At 42.0% G+C, this 14,586-nt stretch overlaps 1 protein-coding gene across 1 annotated transcript in view; it reads left to right on the top strand.

Moving 5' to 3' along the window:
• Positions 1–533: 533 nt before the first annotated feature.
• The window catches only part of LOC110527330 (obscurin), a 48,684-nt gene continuing 34,631 nt past the window's right edge, over positions 534–14,586 (top strand). Inside the window, exons 1-2 of the mRNA XM_090242187.1 lie at positions 534–831; positions 2,904–3,170. Coding sequence (XP_090098313.1) covers positions 534–831; positions 2,904–3,170 — 565 coding nt within the window. The remainder of the gene's footprint in view (positions 832–2,903; positions 3,171–14,586) is intronic.

The raw sequence follows: 14,586 nt of genomic DNA, 5'->3' as shown, positions 1-14,586 counted from the left end.
CACAAACGTTTTTGTGACGAACCATCAGTGGAGTTGAAAATGCGATGGAAACTCATTGAAATTTGTATTTTTAATTTGGTACATGGGAAATGAATGGACACATTTATTTGTATGTACACTACATCATCACACAACCTTTTACATTCAAAGCGTCTGTTTATTGGTAACATACTGTATCTCCTGTGGGAAAATGTGCATATTGTTTCATGCAGATTTGAGAATGTTCGCATGAAACTCTGTCGCGGATTGGATGGAAACCTAGCTAGTGATATAATAGGGGACAGGGTGTAGACACAGACTTTAATCTGTAGTGTAGTCTAGATACATTTCTGCTCCAGTAGTGGTGATGGGGAAAATACTAGTCAAAGTGTGCAGACTACATAGGCCAGATATGCCCAGCGATCAGAATTCTTGATATAAACAGTAAAGGTAGATAATGTCTCTTTCAATGCCAATAGGGTTAGGACTGCATATCTATACCCTAACCATCATGTGTTACCCTGGATACATTGATATTCTGATACATGTATGAAATGTCTGCTTTTCCAGATCTTTATCATCAAGTGGAAGGTGATCTGGTGTTGAAGCCAGAGAAGTCCACAGTGCCTGACCCCATCACAAGCATCCTATGGAAGCATGGGAAGAACAAGGTGGCAGAGTGGTACAAGAATTATGGTCTGGACATCTATGGTACCTTCATAAACCGTACAACCCTGGACCAGACTACTGGAGAGCTGAGAATCAGTGGATTGATGAAAACAGACAGTGGAGTTTATTCTGTGGAGTTCAACAGCAAACTGCTTGACAAGACATATATACTGTCTGTTATCAGTAAGTGTTTCTGTATGTGTGTATGTTTAGCATGTAGATCTTGGTGGGGAAAAAAATCTGTACGATGCATGCCAGCATAGCACTACTCAACACAACACTAAACAATACATTCATTGCACTATAATGGTGACTAACGGTGCCCACAAACTGTTAGGGCCTCCATAAAGCTGTCCCAACATCAGAGTCCCAACTGCAGTCCCAACACCTTACCACTGCAACACCTGGATATCAGCAGAACCATGTCTGGCAGCAAAACAGATCATTCAGCCTCATTTACAGCCTTTAAAAAAAAATATAGCTGATATGGCTGACTTGCTTAAACAAATGTAGTTTCTACTGACAATTGAGATTTACAAACTATGGCATAAGGGGACGACAAGCGGATAAGAGGCAATCCGCAATTTCGATTAAGACATTAATGAGCGAGCGATGATGGACATAGTCAATGTAATTATTTGTTCAGCACTTTTGAAATGTAAAACGACAGAATTCAAAACATGGGCCGTTCTTACAGTGTTTTCCCTGTACACCAAGTGAGAACCGTAGGATAAATAAAGGGGGCATATAAACAGACAGTGAAAGCTCTTACAATATTCAATGATTACATTTCTCTAAAACAGGTTATAGACTACATGTGCAACACCAAGTTAGAACAGTAGGCTGAATTAAGAGGTGAAAATAGACCAAATTATTAGGGTGAGGCACATTGAACACCGTTTGCGTGTCAAAAAAGATAAATGTCAGATAACACTATTTGACATGTCAAATAACACAATTCTATTATAGAATGTTGGTGTCCTGAATATGCACGTGGCACAACTACTATCAGTAGCACTGTCAAATCTGTACCAAACAGTAGCCGAACAAACATACACCGGGGAACGAGTTATGTGTTTACAATACCACTTCGGTGAAAATGGACCAAATTATTATCAGCACATGGGCTCTTAACAGCTTACTACACAACATACACTTAGTATTACTTTCTTAGCTACAGTATACATATCTCCCTGGCGTATTACATCATTTATGCAGCAGCATACAATACATTTTTGGACTCAACTTGTGATGTGCTCACTTAAACAGGAAGGTGGTCCTTTGTGGGCAAATTTTGTCATCAAACTTTGTCATCAAAGTCTGGCATTCTCTGGATTTATGGTGGGACCACACAGCCACTCCATTGAATAGCAGGCTAGTGGTTGCTTTGCAATGCTGCAGTTAGCCACTGATTGCTTACATACCACTCCTTATTTAATTTGCGATTTCCAACTTGTTGTGTAATGCTTATGTCCAATGGCCGATGAGAACCCATGCGTTTTATCTATCATTTCTCTTCATTATTTCTCTTCATATGACAAGGATTAAAAAGGATTTGCCAGTAGACTGTAGACTTGATTCATGATGATGACAGCTAGGTAAGACTTTGAAAGTATGATGTTGACATAATCAGTCCAATCAAAGATACGTTACATATAATGTGATTTGATGTGATTTTGTCTGTGGCCAATGACCTTGAGCCTTCTTGGAAGGGCACTTGTAATATAACTCTATGGCAGGACCCAAAGGGCTGACATTTTGGATGTCTACCCTTACTAAGGACATAAACCTGGCAATGACATGGTGTCCCCATGAGTGACAGAACACTGAGCCATTCTCTGCTGGCTCGAACCACCACCACAGAAAGCACTGAGCTAGGCTGAAACACCTGCATTTTGGAGCTGCCTTATGCAAGAAAATAAAAAAGAGACCATGTTTGTATGCGGCTTTATTAACTCAATTATATATACATATTTTTTAAACATTGTTTGCAAACTGATATGTGACACGTATTAATGCCCAAATAGCATGCAAAACAGGAAAGCCCCCCCCCCAATATATATTTATATATATTTTATTTTGCTTAAAGTGTGGGGCTCAAAACATGTGGGGCTCTGCCCCACCTGCCCTGAATACGGGTCGCCACTGATGTACGTGTGTATGTGTGCGTGGTTGTTTAGAAACAGCAGGTTATGTATTGTAGTGCCTTACAAGCATTTTCCCACATTATTCCTGTTTCTTTCCTCTATTAACAGAGGCAGTACCCAAACCCACAATCACTTCTTCCTGTAACGCCAACCAAACCTCCTGCACTCTGACCTGTGAAGGGGACACCACTGATGCTGAACCAGTCACCTACAGCTGGAAAGAGGGAGAGGAGCCGTGGGTTGTTGGAGGAAAACTGCTGATTATCTCTAAGAGCAACACTGGCAATTCAACCAACAGTTACAAGTACATCTGCAAGCTGAACAACACTGTTAGTGGGGAAGTCAGTGAGCCAGTTGGAGAGGTGTTTGGTTCAGGTGAGTGGACACTCATAAGTGTGTTACAGTCTTATGTATTGATATGCCAGTAACACTGCTAGTGTTGTAGGACATTTTGAGTGCTGCACTATGTGGAATACCTGATCAACTCCTGTCAAAGTATCAATAAAACATGTTTTCATTTCAGAGCCTTCCAATACCAGTACTATTGTTGTTGGTGTTGTCATATTAGTGCTTGCTGCTGTCATAACAGGTAAGAACAGCACATCTATAGTAACAGAGCACTGCACATGTACATAGTTCTGAAGCACAGATTGACATAACAGCAGAAACAACAGGGAGCTATACCCCCTGAAGGGGGTATCTGTTCTACCTGTATTTACAGTAGTGTTCAGGCTACTGCTACAGTCAAGACAAGGGGTTAGATGCACCACCTGCCGTAGGTCACAGTCTTCATAATGTGTCACAAGGAGGCATCAATTTGGACCGTGCCCAGTATGGAATAACCTAATCGGATTCCTTACACTCGTTCTTCCAATGACCGATAGCCACACATCTAAAACAGGGAGCTATCCCCGGGTGCCTTAGCACAGGTTCGCTACCCTTTCCTCTCTGTTTCTTTGTCCTACCTTGGCCATTGAGACCACTGTTAGTGACTTCCACTGTGGCAGCGTTAACCACTTGTACATCTACGGAGTAAACTGAATTAGCTTCCACTCTCAATGCTGCTTGTACTATTAAATCCCAATGAGAATGCTTGTCCACTACCCCCTCTTTATTTGATTGGATTTTTCCATTCGCAGGGAAATGCTGACTAATTTTAACAATTTTGCACAATTTTTCCGATATTCGAGAATTGGTAGAATGCTCGTGCTCCTCTTTCAACACCTCTATGGCTTTATTAAACTTCTCTTCCTCTAGCCCCATTTTACAGTTAGAATTGGGGCCGTCTGTCGCCATTTCAATAGTTATTATTCTGAAATCTTTCCTGATGGTGTCCAGGGTGTGTAGATCTTCTTCACTCCCGGCTCTAATACACGCCTTTTATTAACTATTTTCCAAGGTAGCGCTAACCACTTCCCCAGAGAATAGTTATGGTATTTGTGCCTATGAATTGGTCATGGTACGTAATACCTTGTATTTGAACCAATCCAATAGCGTCTGCAAATGTATTACTGGAGAATACGGGTGACCTTATGTCTTATTCCAGTGTTACGCCTCAAATATCACTGTTGTTGATAACACACATTACCAAAATCATTCACAGTTGTCTTCCTATTGCCACATACTCTGTCACGGTTCCCCCTCCCAATAAGGCATAAACCAACCTCTTTCCTTATTGCTACTGCTAATACACACAAATCAAACAGCATTTGAATATCTTATTGCTTTTCTTTTGACCATGAATGTGGCTTTCTTTCAGAAATGATAGGAAACCTTCTTATCATCATCCACATTCCCTCCTGTTGTCCTTCTCCATGGACTACTTCTCTACAAACTGCCGTACTAGTACACAAGCATGACAATTTATCCATACACACACACTACGGCCACCGCGGCTGGGCTTTCACCCTCCCTTTATGGGTCTAGTAGGGAACCAAACCCACTCGGGACTTACCCCCTAGGACTTACCCTCTACAGGTACCAGCCTGCTCGGGCTTACCTTCCGGGACTTACCATATACCATGAATCTACAACTGGTGGTAATACAATGGGACTACTGAATAAGCTCAGGCATTCTAGGTCCGTATCCTATGATTGGTTCAGCCTACGACTCTCATCTCCCCAACATGTCAGAATGAGTGGTAACAGGTGTAGGAACTGTGCCTACCTTGTTTTTGGTGCTGGCTCCTGTTTCACTGATTCGGAATCTCTAGTTCGACTGTAATTCGTGATGAACCCTGCTCGCAGCGCCAACTGTTAGGTTCTAAATAAACAGAGTAATAAACTCACGGATGCTTAATAAAGCTCAAACCAAGTTTATTCACCCACTGGCTCATACAGCTGCATAAGACAAAGACATGGTTCCACCAGTGGTAGTATATAAACCCCAGTTTGGGTGACGTCCTCCTTCTCTCTAAACATTACATCTTTATTGCTAGGCAGGAAATTAAGTGATGCGGCCATAAACTGTTCCTTCTCCCTTAATATGACCTGGTCTGACCTCGGCCCCATTCCTCACTAAACCACATCTCTCCATCCTTATCAGTGCCTGCCACATGTGATTGCCCTTCCTTTACTCAATACATTCCAAGCTTAATTGTCTCCACCATATTCATTCCTCCTACAGATAACCATTAACTTCCTGTGTAGACCCTAGACTAAAGCACTCAATATTCCAATAGGATACCTGATAATTAACAATATCTCAAGTTTAGAACTCATCAGAATTCAAGGCACACTTAACCAGCATGGGTACCACAGCATTCTGCAGCGATACGCCAACACATCTGGTTTGCTCTTAGTGGGACTATCATTTGTTTTCCAACAAGGCAATGACCCAACAAACCTCCAGGCTGTTTAAGGGCTATTTTACCAAGAAGGAGAGTGATGGACTGCTGCATGACATGACCTGGCCTCCACTATCACCCGACCTCAACCCAATTGAGATGGTTTGGGATTAGTTGGACAGAGTGAAGGAAAAGCAGCCAACAAGTGCTCAGTATACTCCTTCAAGACTGTTGGAAAAGCTATCCATGTGAAGCTGGTTGAGAGAATGCCAAGATTGTGCAAAGCTGTAATCAAATTCAAAAGGTGTCTACTTTGAAGAATCTCAAATATATGTGTTATTTCATAGTTTTGATGTCTTCACTATTATTCTACAATGTAGAAAATAGTAAAAAATGAAGAAAAACCCTTGAATGAGTAGGTGTTCTAAAACTTTTGACCAGTAGTGTATATTTACAAAAAAATATGGAAATGATGCAGACAATTACATTGATGGAAGATACAATCTGCAATAGTAAAGCTGATCTACCCCCTAAAAAATAAAAAAGGCAGTTGGTGGGAAGTCATTACAGGCCTACACTGTATGCGCCGTTCCACAAGGGTGGCTGTAGCCTAGGGGGTCAGAAACCTTCTTGGGGGTCGGAAACCATCTTGTGTGCCAATTTACAATTGATCCTACAATTTATAAAGTTCTGCATGCCAGTTATCATTTTCATATACGCATTGTAGGCTACCTAACCATGCCCTAAAATCTGCCCAAAAACTGAAGAATAATGTAGCTGTCTAGTAGACAGAGGCGTTGTCCATTCAGCACCACACCACTGAGCTCCACTATGCCTACCTGTACAGAGGCTGTCCATTCAGCGGTGCTGAATCACGGACACAGCCTTCCCTTTAAAAAGGCATGTGTATATTTTGTGATTTGTCATTCTTTGAGCTTTTGTCTTCATGTGTCCTTCTCAATTGTAGGCCTAAGTAAGTCTTTTATTTTTTTTATTTATTTCAGTGCATGTGTTAATGCATGTTTATGTATTATTTCTTACATTGTTACAACATTAAAAAAAAATTGTACAAGCATTTTGCTACACTCACATTAATAACATCTGCTATCCAAGTGTATGCGACCAATAACATTTGATTTGATGTGTAGGATTTATCGAGCATAGTTTGCATTCATCGTCAGCTGTTTAATGCACCGGTTACTTTCACATTGATTTGAAGTCGGCCTGGTGCAGGTACTGTATGCATGTTGTTTATTGGTGCTCTCAGAAATGATGTATTTTTATTGCAGCTTAAGCATGTAAATGTGGGTGAAGTCATACTCAACAGCTGACAGAATGGTTAATGCAGACTTGTACTTTAAGAGGTATTTCTCACTCTGATATAGCGAATACTAGCTATAGAAACATGGATCAACTTGGAAAATAAAATCAATATTTTTTTTACTCCTCAGGAATGTTGGTGTGGAAGAAAAAGAAAGGTAGGATGATTCTCTGTCTGGGTCAGAAGTTTACATACACTAAGTTGACTGTTTGAAAATTCAAGAAAATGATGTCATGGCTTTAGAAGTTTCTGATGGGCTAATTGACAACATTTGAGTCAATTGGAGGTGTACCTGTGGATGTATTTCAAGCCCTACCTTCAAACTCAGTGCCTCTTTGCTTTTCACCATGGGAAAATCAAAAGAAATCAGCCAAGACCTCAGAAAATAAATTGTAGACCTCGACAAGTCTGGTTCATCCTTGGGAGCAATTTCCAAATGCCTGAAGGTACCACATCCATCTGTAAAAACAATAGTACGCAAGTATACACAACATTGGACCACGCAGCCATCATACCGCTCAGGAAGGAGACGCGTTCTGTCTCCTAGAGATGAACGTACTTTGGTGCGAAAAGTGCAAATCAATCCCAGAACAATAGCAGAGGACCTTGTGAAGATGCTGGAGGAAACAGGTGCGAAAGTATCTATATCCACAGTAAAACGATTCCTATATCGACATAACCTGAAAGGCCGCTAGGCAAGGAAGAAGCCACTGCTTCAAAACCGCCATAAAAAAGCCAGACTACGGTTTGCAACTGCACATGGGGACAAATATATTGCTTTTTGGAGATATGTCCTTGGTCTGATGAAACAAAAATAGAACTGTTTGTCCGTAATGACCATCATTATGTTTGGAGGAAAAAGGGGGAGGCTTGCAATCCGAAGAACACCATCTCAACCATGAAGCATGGGGGTGGCAGCATCATGTTGTGGGGGTGTTTTGCTGCAGGAGGGACTGGTGCACTTCACAAAATAGATGGCATCTTGAAGAAAGGAAAGGAAAGTTATGTGGGTATAATTTAGCAACATCTCAAGACATTAGTTAAGAAGTTAAAGCTTGGTTGCAAATGGGTCTTCCAAATGGACAATGAGCCCAAGCATACTTCCAAAGTTGTGGCAAAATGGCTTAAGTACAACAAAGTCAAGGTATTGGAATGGCCATCACAAATCCCTCACCTCAATCCTATAGAAAATTTGTGTGGCAGAACTGAAAAAGTGTGTGCGAGCAAGAAGGCCTACAAACCTGACTACGTTACACCAGTTCTGTCAGGAGGAAATGGCGAGAATTCACCCAACTTATTGTGGGAAGCTTGTGGAAGGCTACCCGAAACGTTTGACCCAAATTAAACAAAGACAAAAACTAACCAAAACAGCAAAAGACAAGGCATATTGACATTAGGGAGAGTTATGTGTAGTCGAGGGATCATATGGTCCAATGAGTAGCAATAGATGAGTCAGGGAACCGATTCAGTAGTCGCTACTACGCTAGGGAAGCTGGAGACACGGCGATTCAGACAGCTAGCGGGCCGGAGCAAGCAGATGGGCTTCAGGCAATGTCGCAACGGAAGAGCCTGTTGAAACCACCTCGGACGATTACTTCGGCAGGCCAGTTGTGATGGATTGGCGGGGCTCCGTGTCGGGCAGTAAAGGGTCCAGGCCAATTGGCAAAAGAGGTATTGTGGACCTCCTAGCTACTCCTAGTTTGAGGCTAGCTCAAGGCTAACTGGTGTTTGCTTCGGGACAGAGACGTTAGCCAGGAGTAGCCACTCGGATTGCAGCTAGCTAGCTGCAATGATCTGGTGTAAAGGTTCAGAGTTTGCGGTAGGAATCCGGAGATGTGGTAGAGAAAAAGCAGTACGATATACTATGGATTGATATTGCGCTGTGTAGACTGGCAGGTTTTGACTGAGCTGAGGCTGGCTGGTGTCCAAGTTAAGGCTGAAGTGGCTAACTGACTACTAGCTCGTAGTTAGTTAGCTGGCTAGTTGCTGAAGGGGGTTCCGGTTCTAAAGTATAAACATAGCAGATACATACTACATTGGGTGAGGCGGGTTGCAAGAGAGTATATTCAGTCCGTAGATGGAAAGTGAGATTAAGATACAGTGCCTTGCGAAAGTAATCGGCCCCCTTGAACTTTGCGACCTTTTGCCACATTTCAGGCTTCAAACATAAAGATATAAAACTGTATTTCTTTGTGAAGAATCAACAACAAGTGGGACACAATCATGAAGTGGAACGACATTTATTGGATATTTCAAACTTTTTTAACAAATCAAAAACAGAAAAATTGGGCGTGCAAAATTATTCAGCCCCTTTACTTTCAGTGCAGCAAACTCTCTCCAGAAGTTCAGTGAGGATCTCTGAATGATCCAATGTTGACCTAAATGACTAATGATGATAAATACAATCCACCTGTGTGTAATCAAGTCTCCGTTTAAATGCACCTGCACTGTGATAGTCTCAGAGGTCCGTTAAAAGCGCAGAGAGCATCATGAAGAACAAGGAACACACCAGGCAGGTCCGAGATACTGTTGTGAAGAAGTTTAAAGTCGGATTTGGATACAAAAAGATTTCCCAAGCTTTAAACATCCCAAGGAGCACTGTGCAAGCGATAATATTGAAATGGAAGGAGTATCAGACCACTGCAAATCTACCAAGACCTGGCCGTCCCTCTAAACTTTCAGCTCATACAAGGAGAAGACTGATCAGAGATGCAGCCAAGAGGCCCATGATCACTCTGGATGAACTGCAGAGATCTACAGCTGAGGTGGGAGACTCTGTCCATAGGACAACAATCAGTCGTATATTGCACAAATCTGGCCTTTATGGAAGAGTGGCAAGAAGAAAGCCATTTCTTAAAGATATCCATAAAAAGTGTTGTTTAAAGTTTGCCACAAGCCACCTGGGAGACACACCAAGCATGTGGAAGAAGGTGCTCTGGTCAGATGAAACCAAAATTGAACTTTTTGGCAACAATGCAAAACGTTATGTTTGGCGTAAAAGCAACACAGCTGAACACACCATCCCCACTGTCAAACATGGTGGTGGCAGCATCATGGTTTGGGCCTGCTTTTCTTCAGCAGGGACAGGGAAGATGGTTAAAATTGATGGGAAGATGGATGGAGCCAAATACAGGACCATTCTGGAAGAAAACCTGATGGAGTCTGCAAAAGACCTGAGACTGGGACGGAGATTTGTCTTCCAACAAGACAATGATCCAAAACATAAAGCAAAATCTACAATGGAATGGTTCAAAAATAAACATATCCAGGTGTTAGAATGGCCAAGTCAAAGTCCAGACCTGAATCCAATCGAGAATCTGTGGAAAGAACTGAAAACTGCTGTTCACAAATGCTCTCCATCCAACCTCACTGAGCTCGAGCTGTTTTGCAAGGAGGAATGGGAAAAAATGTCAGTCTTTCGATGTGCAAAACTGATAGACATACCCCAAGCGACTTACAGCTGTAATCGCAGCAAAAGGTGGCGCTACAAAGTATTAACTTAAGGGGGCTGAATAATTTTGCACGCCCAATTTTTCTGTTTTTGATTTGTTAAAAAAGTTTGAAATATCCAATAAATGTCGTTCCACTTCATGATTGTGTCCCACTTGTTGTTGATTCTTCACAAAAAAATACAGTTTTATATCTTTATGTTTGAAGCCTGAAATGTGGCAAAAGGTCGCAAAGTTCAAGGGGGCCGAATACTTTCGCAAGGCACTGTATATACAAAGGGGAAAAAACAAGCAAAAAACTATATTTACATGGGACAGGACGGGACAAGACAAAACACACGTCTGACTGCTACGCCATCTTGGAATCAGCTGTAACGCATATAATTAACTGGCTTTCATGCAAAGCAGTAATTGTTTCAAAACATCTCCTGCCATGTCACTGATACGTCGTGAAACAGTGTTGTTTGATGAAGGCATTGTCTGTATGTTTTTTTTGGCCTTTTCCCCCAGCATTGTCCCATCCAGATCCGCGGCAGCAGAAATAATTAAGTCCCCCACAATAGTATGGGGCTTATCCGTCCTGGCCACGCGGTAGCTCATCATATAAGATGCTTCTAGCCCCTTCTTATTAATAGTATCTGTTGTTTTTATACATGTCTTACTACTTGAAAATCATATTTATTCTCACTCAAAACTCCTGTGGCTTATTTTTCAAATTGGCATGTTTTGTTTCTAAATGTCTGCGCAAGAGTGGTTTCATCCAGTTGTGAGATAGTACTTTTGCACATATAACACACTGTGGCTGAGGAAAGGCACTTCTCCCAAAATAAGCCCAAATCAATGTAGTTCATCATATTTGCGCCTCTTCGATGGTCCAACATCCCTGTCTGTTGTTTGGTGCTTTCCCGGGTAAGGGGGCAATAGTTCTTTGTCTGCATCAGATTCACAACTGTCAGTATCCATGCTAGCTGGAACTTGTTGTCGACAGGTGCAGGTGTATTACTGCTGGTAGTGGCAGTACTACCAGTGGCAGTACTACCAGTAGCAGTACTACCAGTAGCAGTACTACCAGTAGCAGTACTACCAGTAGAGTTGGTATGTGTATCAATGGACGCGGGTCTTTTTTTTAACCATTTATACATTTTCCAGCAAACGGAATGAGCAGCAGCTACGTTTGGCTACATGCGGACCGTTAGTGGAATTCCCACGAGAGAAAAACCTCACCTAAATGTTTAGCCCAGTTGGAAAATATACATGGACTGTGAATCACATTTTTATGTGGCATACCCCCGACGGCATTGCGCGTAACCCTGGGGGTTTGGGAACACCTGGTGTAGAGGATAGTTGTACCATCTAAACCGCTGTGAAATATATTTTCCATATCCAAAAATATTGTATATTCAGCTGGTGTTTGAAGCTGGTGTACAAAACTGAAACGGGAAGCATATAAATAGCACACGTAGAACAGATCTACTACTTCTTAGACTTGCTTTCAATGGGAATGGAAGATCTATAACTCACGTTTCTATGTGAATTTGTTTGGGTTGCCCAAAAAGTTAAATATTGTAGGTTGAAGCAGTGTGTTTTTGCAGTAGGAGAGAGGCTGTTATTGATGTTGTCCTTCTGTGTGTGTTTCTGCAGAGGTTACTGTTCCCCTAATGGCATCACCAGAAATTAGTTTTAATTGAACTAGAGACCTTTACTCACACAGCAGTAAATCCAGAACATTTCCAAGGTCTCATAACCTTACGCAAAATTAAAGGGCAAATACTTAAATTAACTTCAAGGAACCTTCTCTACTCTTTTTGCTGGGAACAAATGTTGATGTCTGTGAAACACTGATGGTTCAGCAGAGGCTGTAGTATATTGTAGTATACTGTTTCCTCAGGGCGCGACGGTGAGCCTAAAAGGGCCCGCAGCGGACCGGCATTTGTGGAGGCGGAGGCGATTGCGGTGGAGGCGGCGATGGTGGCGATTGCGGAGGCGGCGATGGCGGCGATGGCGGCGGCGATGGCAGCGATTGCAGAGGCGGCGATTGCTGAGGAGGTGGCATTTGCGGAGGAGGCGGCGATTGCGGCGGAGGCGGCGATTGCGGCAATTCCAAAAGCGGCGGAGGCCCGGGAGCCGACCTGAACACAGCTGAAAAAGGAGAGGGAAATGGAGGTGCGGGAATTTCACTAACTCTCTCCAAAGGCACCTACCTCAAGAAACATTTCAAAGGGAGAGATACAGAATCCTTGGTAAACTCAGACAACTGGGTGGTGGACATTTCCTCAGTCCTGAAAAAAATAAACACGTACTTTGTTTTCACTATGCTATATCCAAAAAATGTTGCATTTTGGGCAGGAAGCCTTGATAAAAGCATGCATATCCAGAATTATACTTCAGACACATCAGATGATACAGTTTCCCAGTAAGCAGAATAGACACCTTCTAAAGTAAACAATCCCAGAGCCACTTTCCGGTAACCTTATCATTTTGACCTGTTGCATTGATTTAATGAACATATAAAACCTGTTGTTTAACAAATCTAGGGTCCTCAAAAAGTTGGTGCCGTCTTATCAGCTTAATATTCGATACTAAAACATTTACTTCAATCTCAGACTCTGTTCCACGTAATGGAAACCAATTATCGTTTTAGATGACATTACCTTCTTGCTTAAATCACTGGTGTTACGCAAACTATGAAATTGAGTAATAATAATTAGAAATGGTCAAACATCTCCCATTCAACTATTCATACCTCTGCTCCAAATATCCCAAATGCATCCCTTACAGCCCGCTCGAGCCCAGCGCACCACTCTCTTTCACATGTCAATCAACACAAAAACGTATTACCTCAATCGCCTTGCTATTCATGTTGAATAAATAAGTATTTCAATTTGAACTGAGAAAGGCGCTAAATCGTTCAGTTTACATCTTAAAACAAACACTAGCTGCAGTATGTAGCTAAGAAAACCATGTCAATATTTGAATTACAATGGGGCAAAAAAGTATTTAGTCAGCCACCATTTGTGCAAGTTCTCCCACTTAAAAAGATGAGAGAGGCCTGTAATTTTCATCATAGGTACACTTAAACTATGACAGACAAAATGAGAGAGAAAAAATCCAGAAAATCACATTGTAGGATTTTTAATTAATTTATTTGCAAATTATGGTGGAAAATAAGTATTTGTTCACCTACAAACAAGCAAGATTTCTGGCTCTCACAGACCTGTAACTTCTTCTTTAAGAGGCTCCTCTGTCCTCCACTCGTTACCTGTATTAATGGCACCTGTTTGAACTTGTTATCAGTATAAAAGACACCTGTCCACAACCTCAAACAGTCACACTCCAAACTCCACTATGGCCAAGACCAAAGAGCTGTCAAAGGACACCAGAAACAAAATTGTAGACCTGCACCAGGCTGGGAAGACTGAATCTGCAATAGGTAAGGAGCTTGGTTTGAAGAAATCAACTGTGGGAGCAATTTTTAGGAAATGGAAGACATACAAGACCACTGATAATCTCCATCGATCTGGGGCTCCACGCAAGATCTCACCCCGTGGGGTCAAAATGATCACAGGAACGGTGAGCAAAAATCCCAGAACCACACGGGGGGACCTAGTGAATGACCTGCAGAGAGCTGGGACCAAAGTAGCAAAGCCTACCATCAGCAAGGGCATTGAAGATGAAACGTGGCTGGGTCTTTCAGCATGACAATGATCCCAAACACACCGCCCGGGCAACGAAGGAGTGGCTTCGTAAGAAGCCTTTCAAGGTCCTGGAGTGGCCTAGCCAGTCTCCAGATCTCAACCCCATAGAAAATCTTTGGAGGGAGTCGAAAGTCCGTGTTGCCCAGCAACAGACCCAAAACATCACTGCTCTAGAGGAGATCTGTAAGGAGGAATGGGCCAAAATACCAGCAACAGTGTGTGAAAACCTTGTGAAGACTTACAGAAAACGTTTGACCTCTGTCATTGCCAACAAAGGGTATATAACAAAGTATTGAGATAAACTTTTGTTATTGACCAAATACTTATTTTCCACCATAATTTGCAAATAAATTCATTAAAAATCCTACAATGAGATTTTCTGGATTTTTTTTCTCATTTTGTCTGTCATAGTTGAAGTGTACCTATGATAAAAATTACAGGCCTCTCTCATCTTTTTAAGTGGGAGAACTTGCACAATTGGTGGCTGACTAAATACTTTTTTGCCCACTGTACAATCAGAAACCCAGATTTGAGTCATTA

This window comes from Oncorhynchus mykiss, chromosome 7, assembly GCF_057628025.1.
Source record: "Oncorhynchus mykiss isolate SJ-2025 chromosome 7, ASM5762802v1, whole genome shotgun sequence".
NCBI classification, from domain to species: domain Eukaryota; kingdom Metazoa; phylum Chordata; class Actinopteri; order Salmoniformes; family Salmonidae; genus Oncorhynchus; species Oncorhynchus mykiss.
Note: the sequence above shows the minus strand (reverse complement) of the source record. Positions and strands in the feature narration are given on the sequence as shown.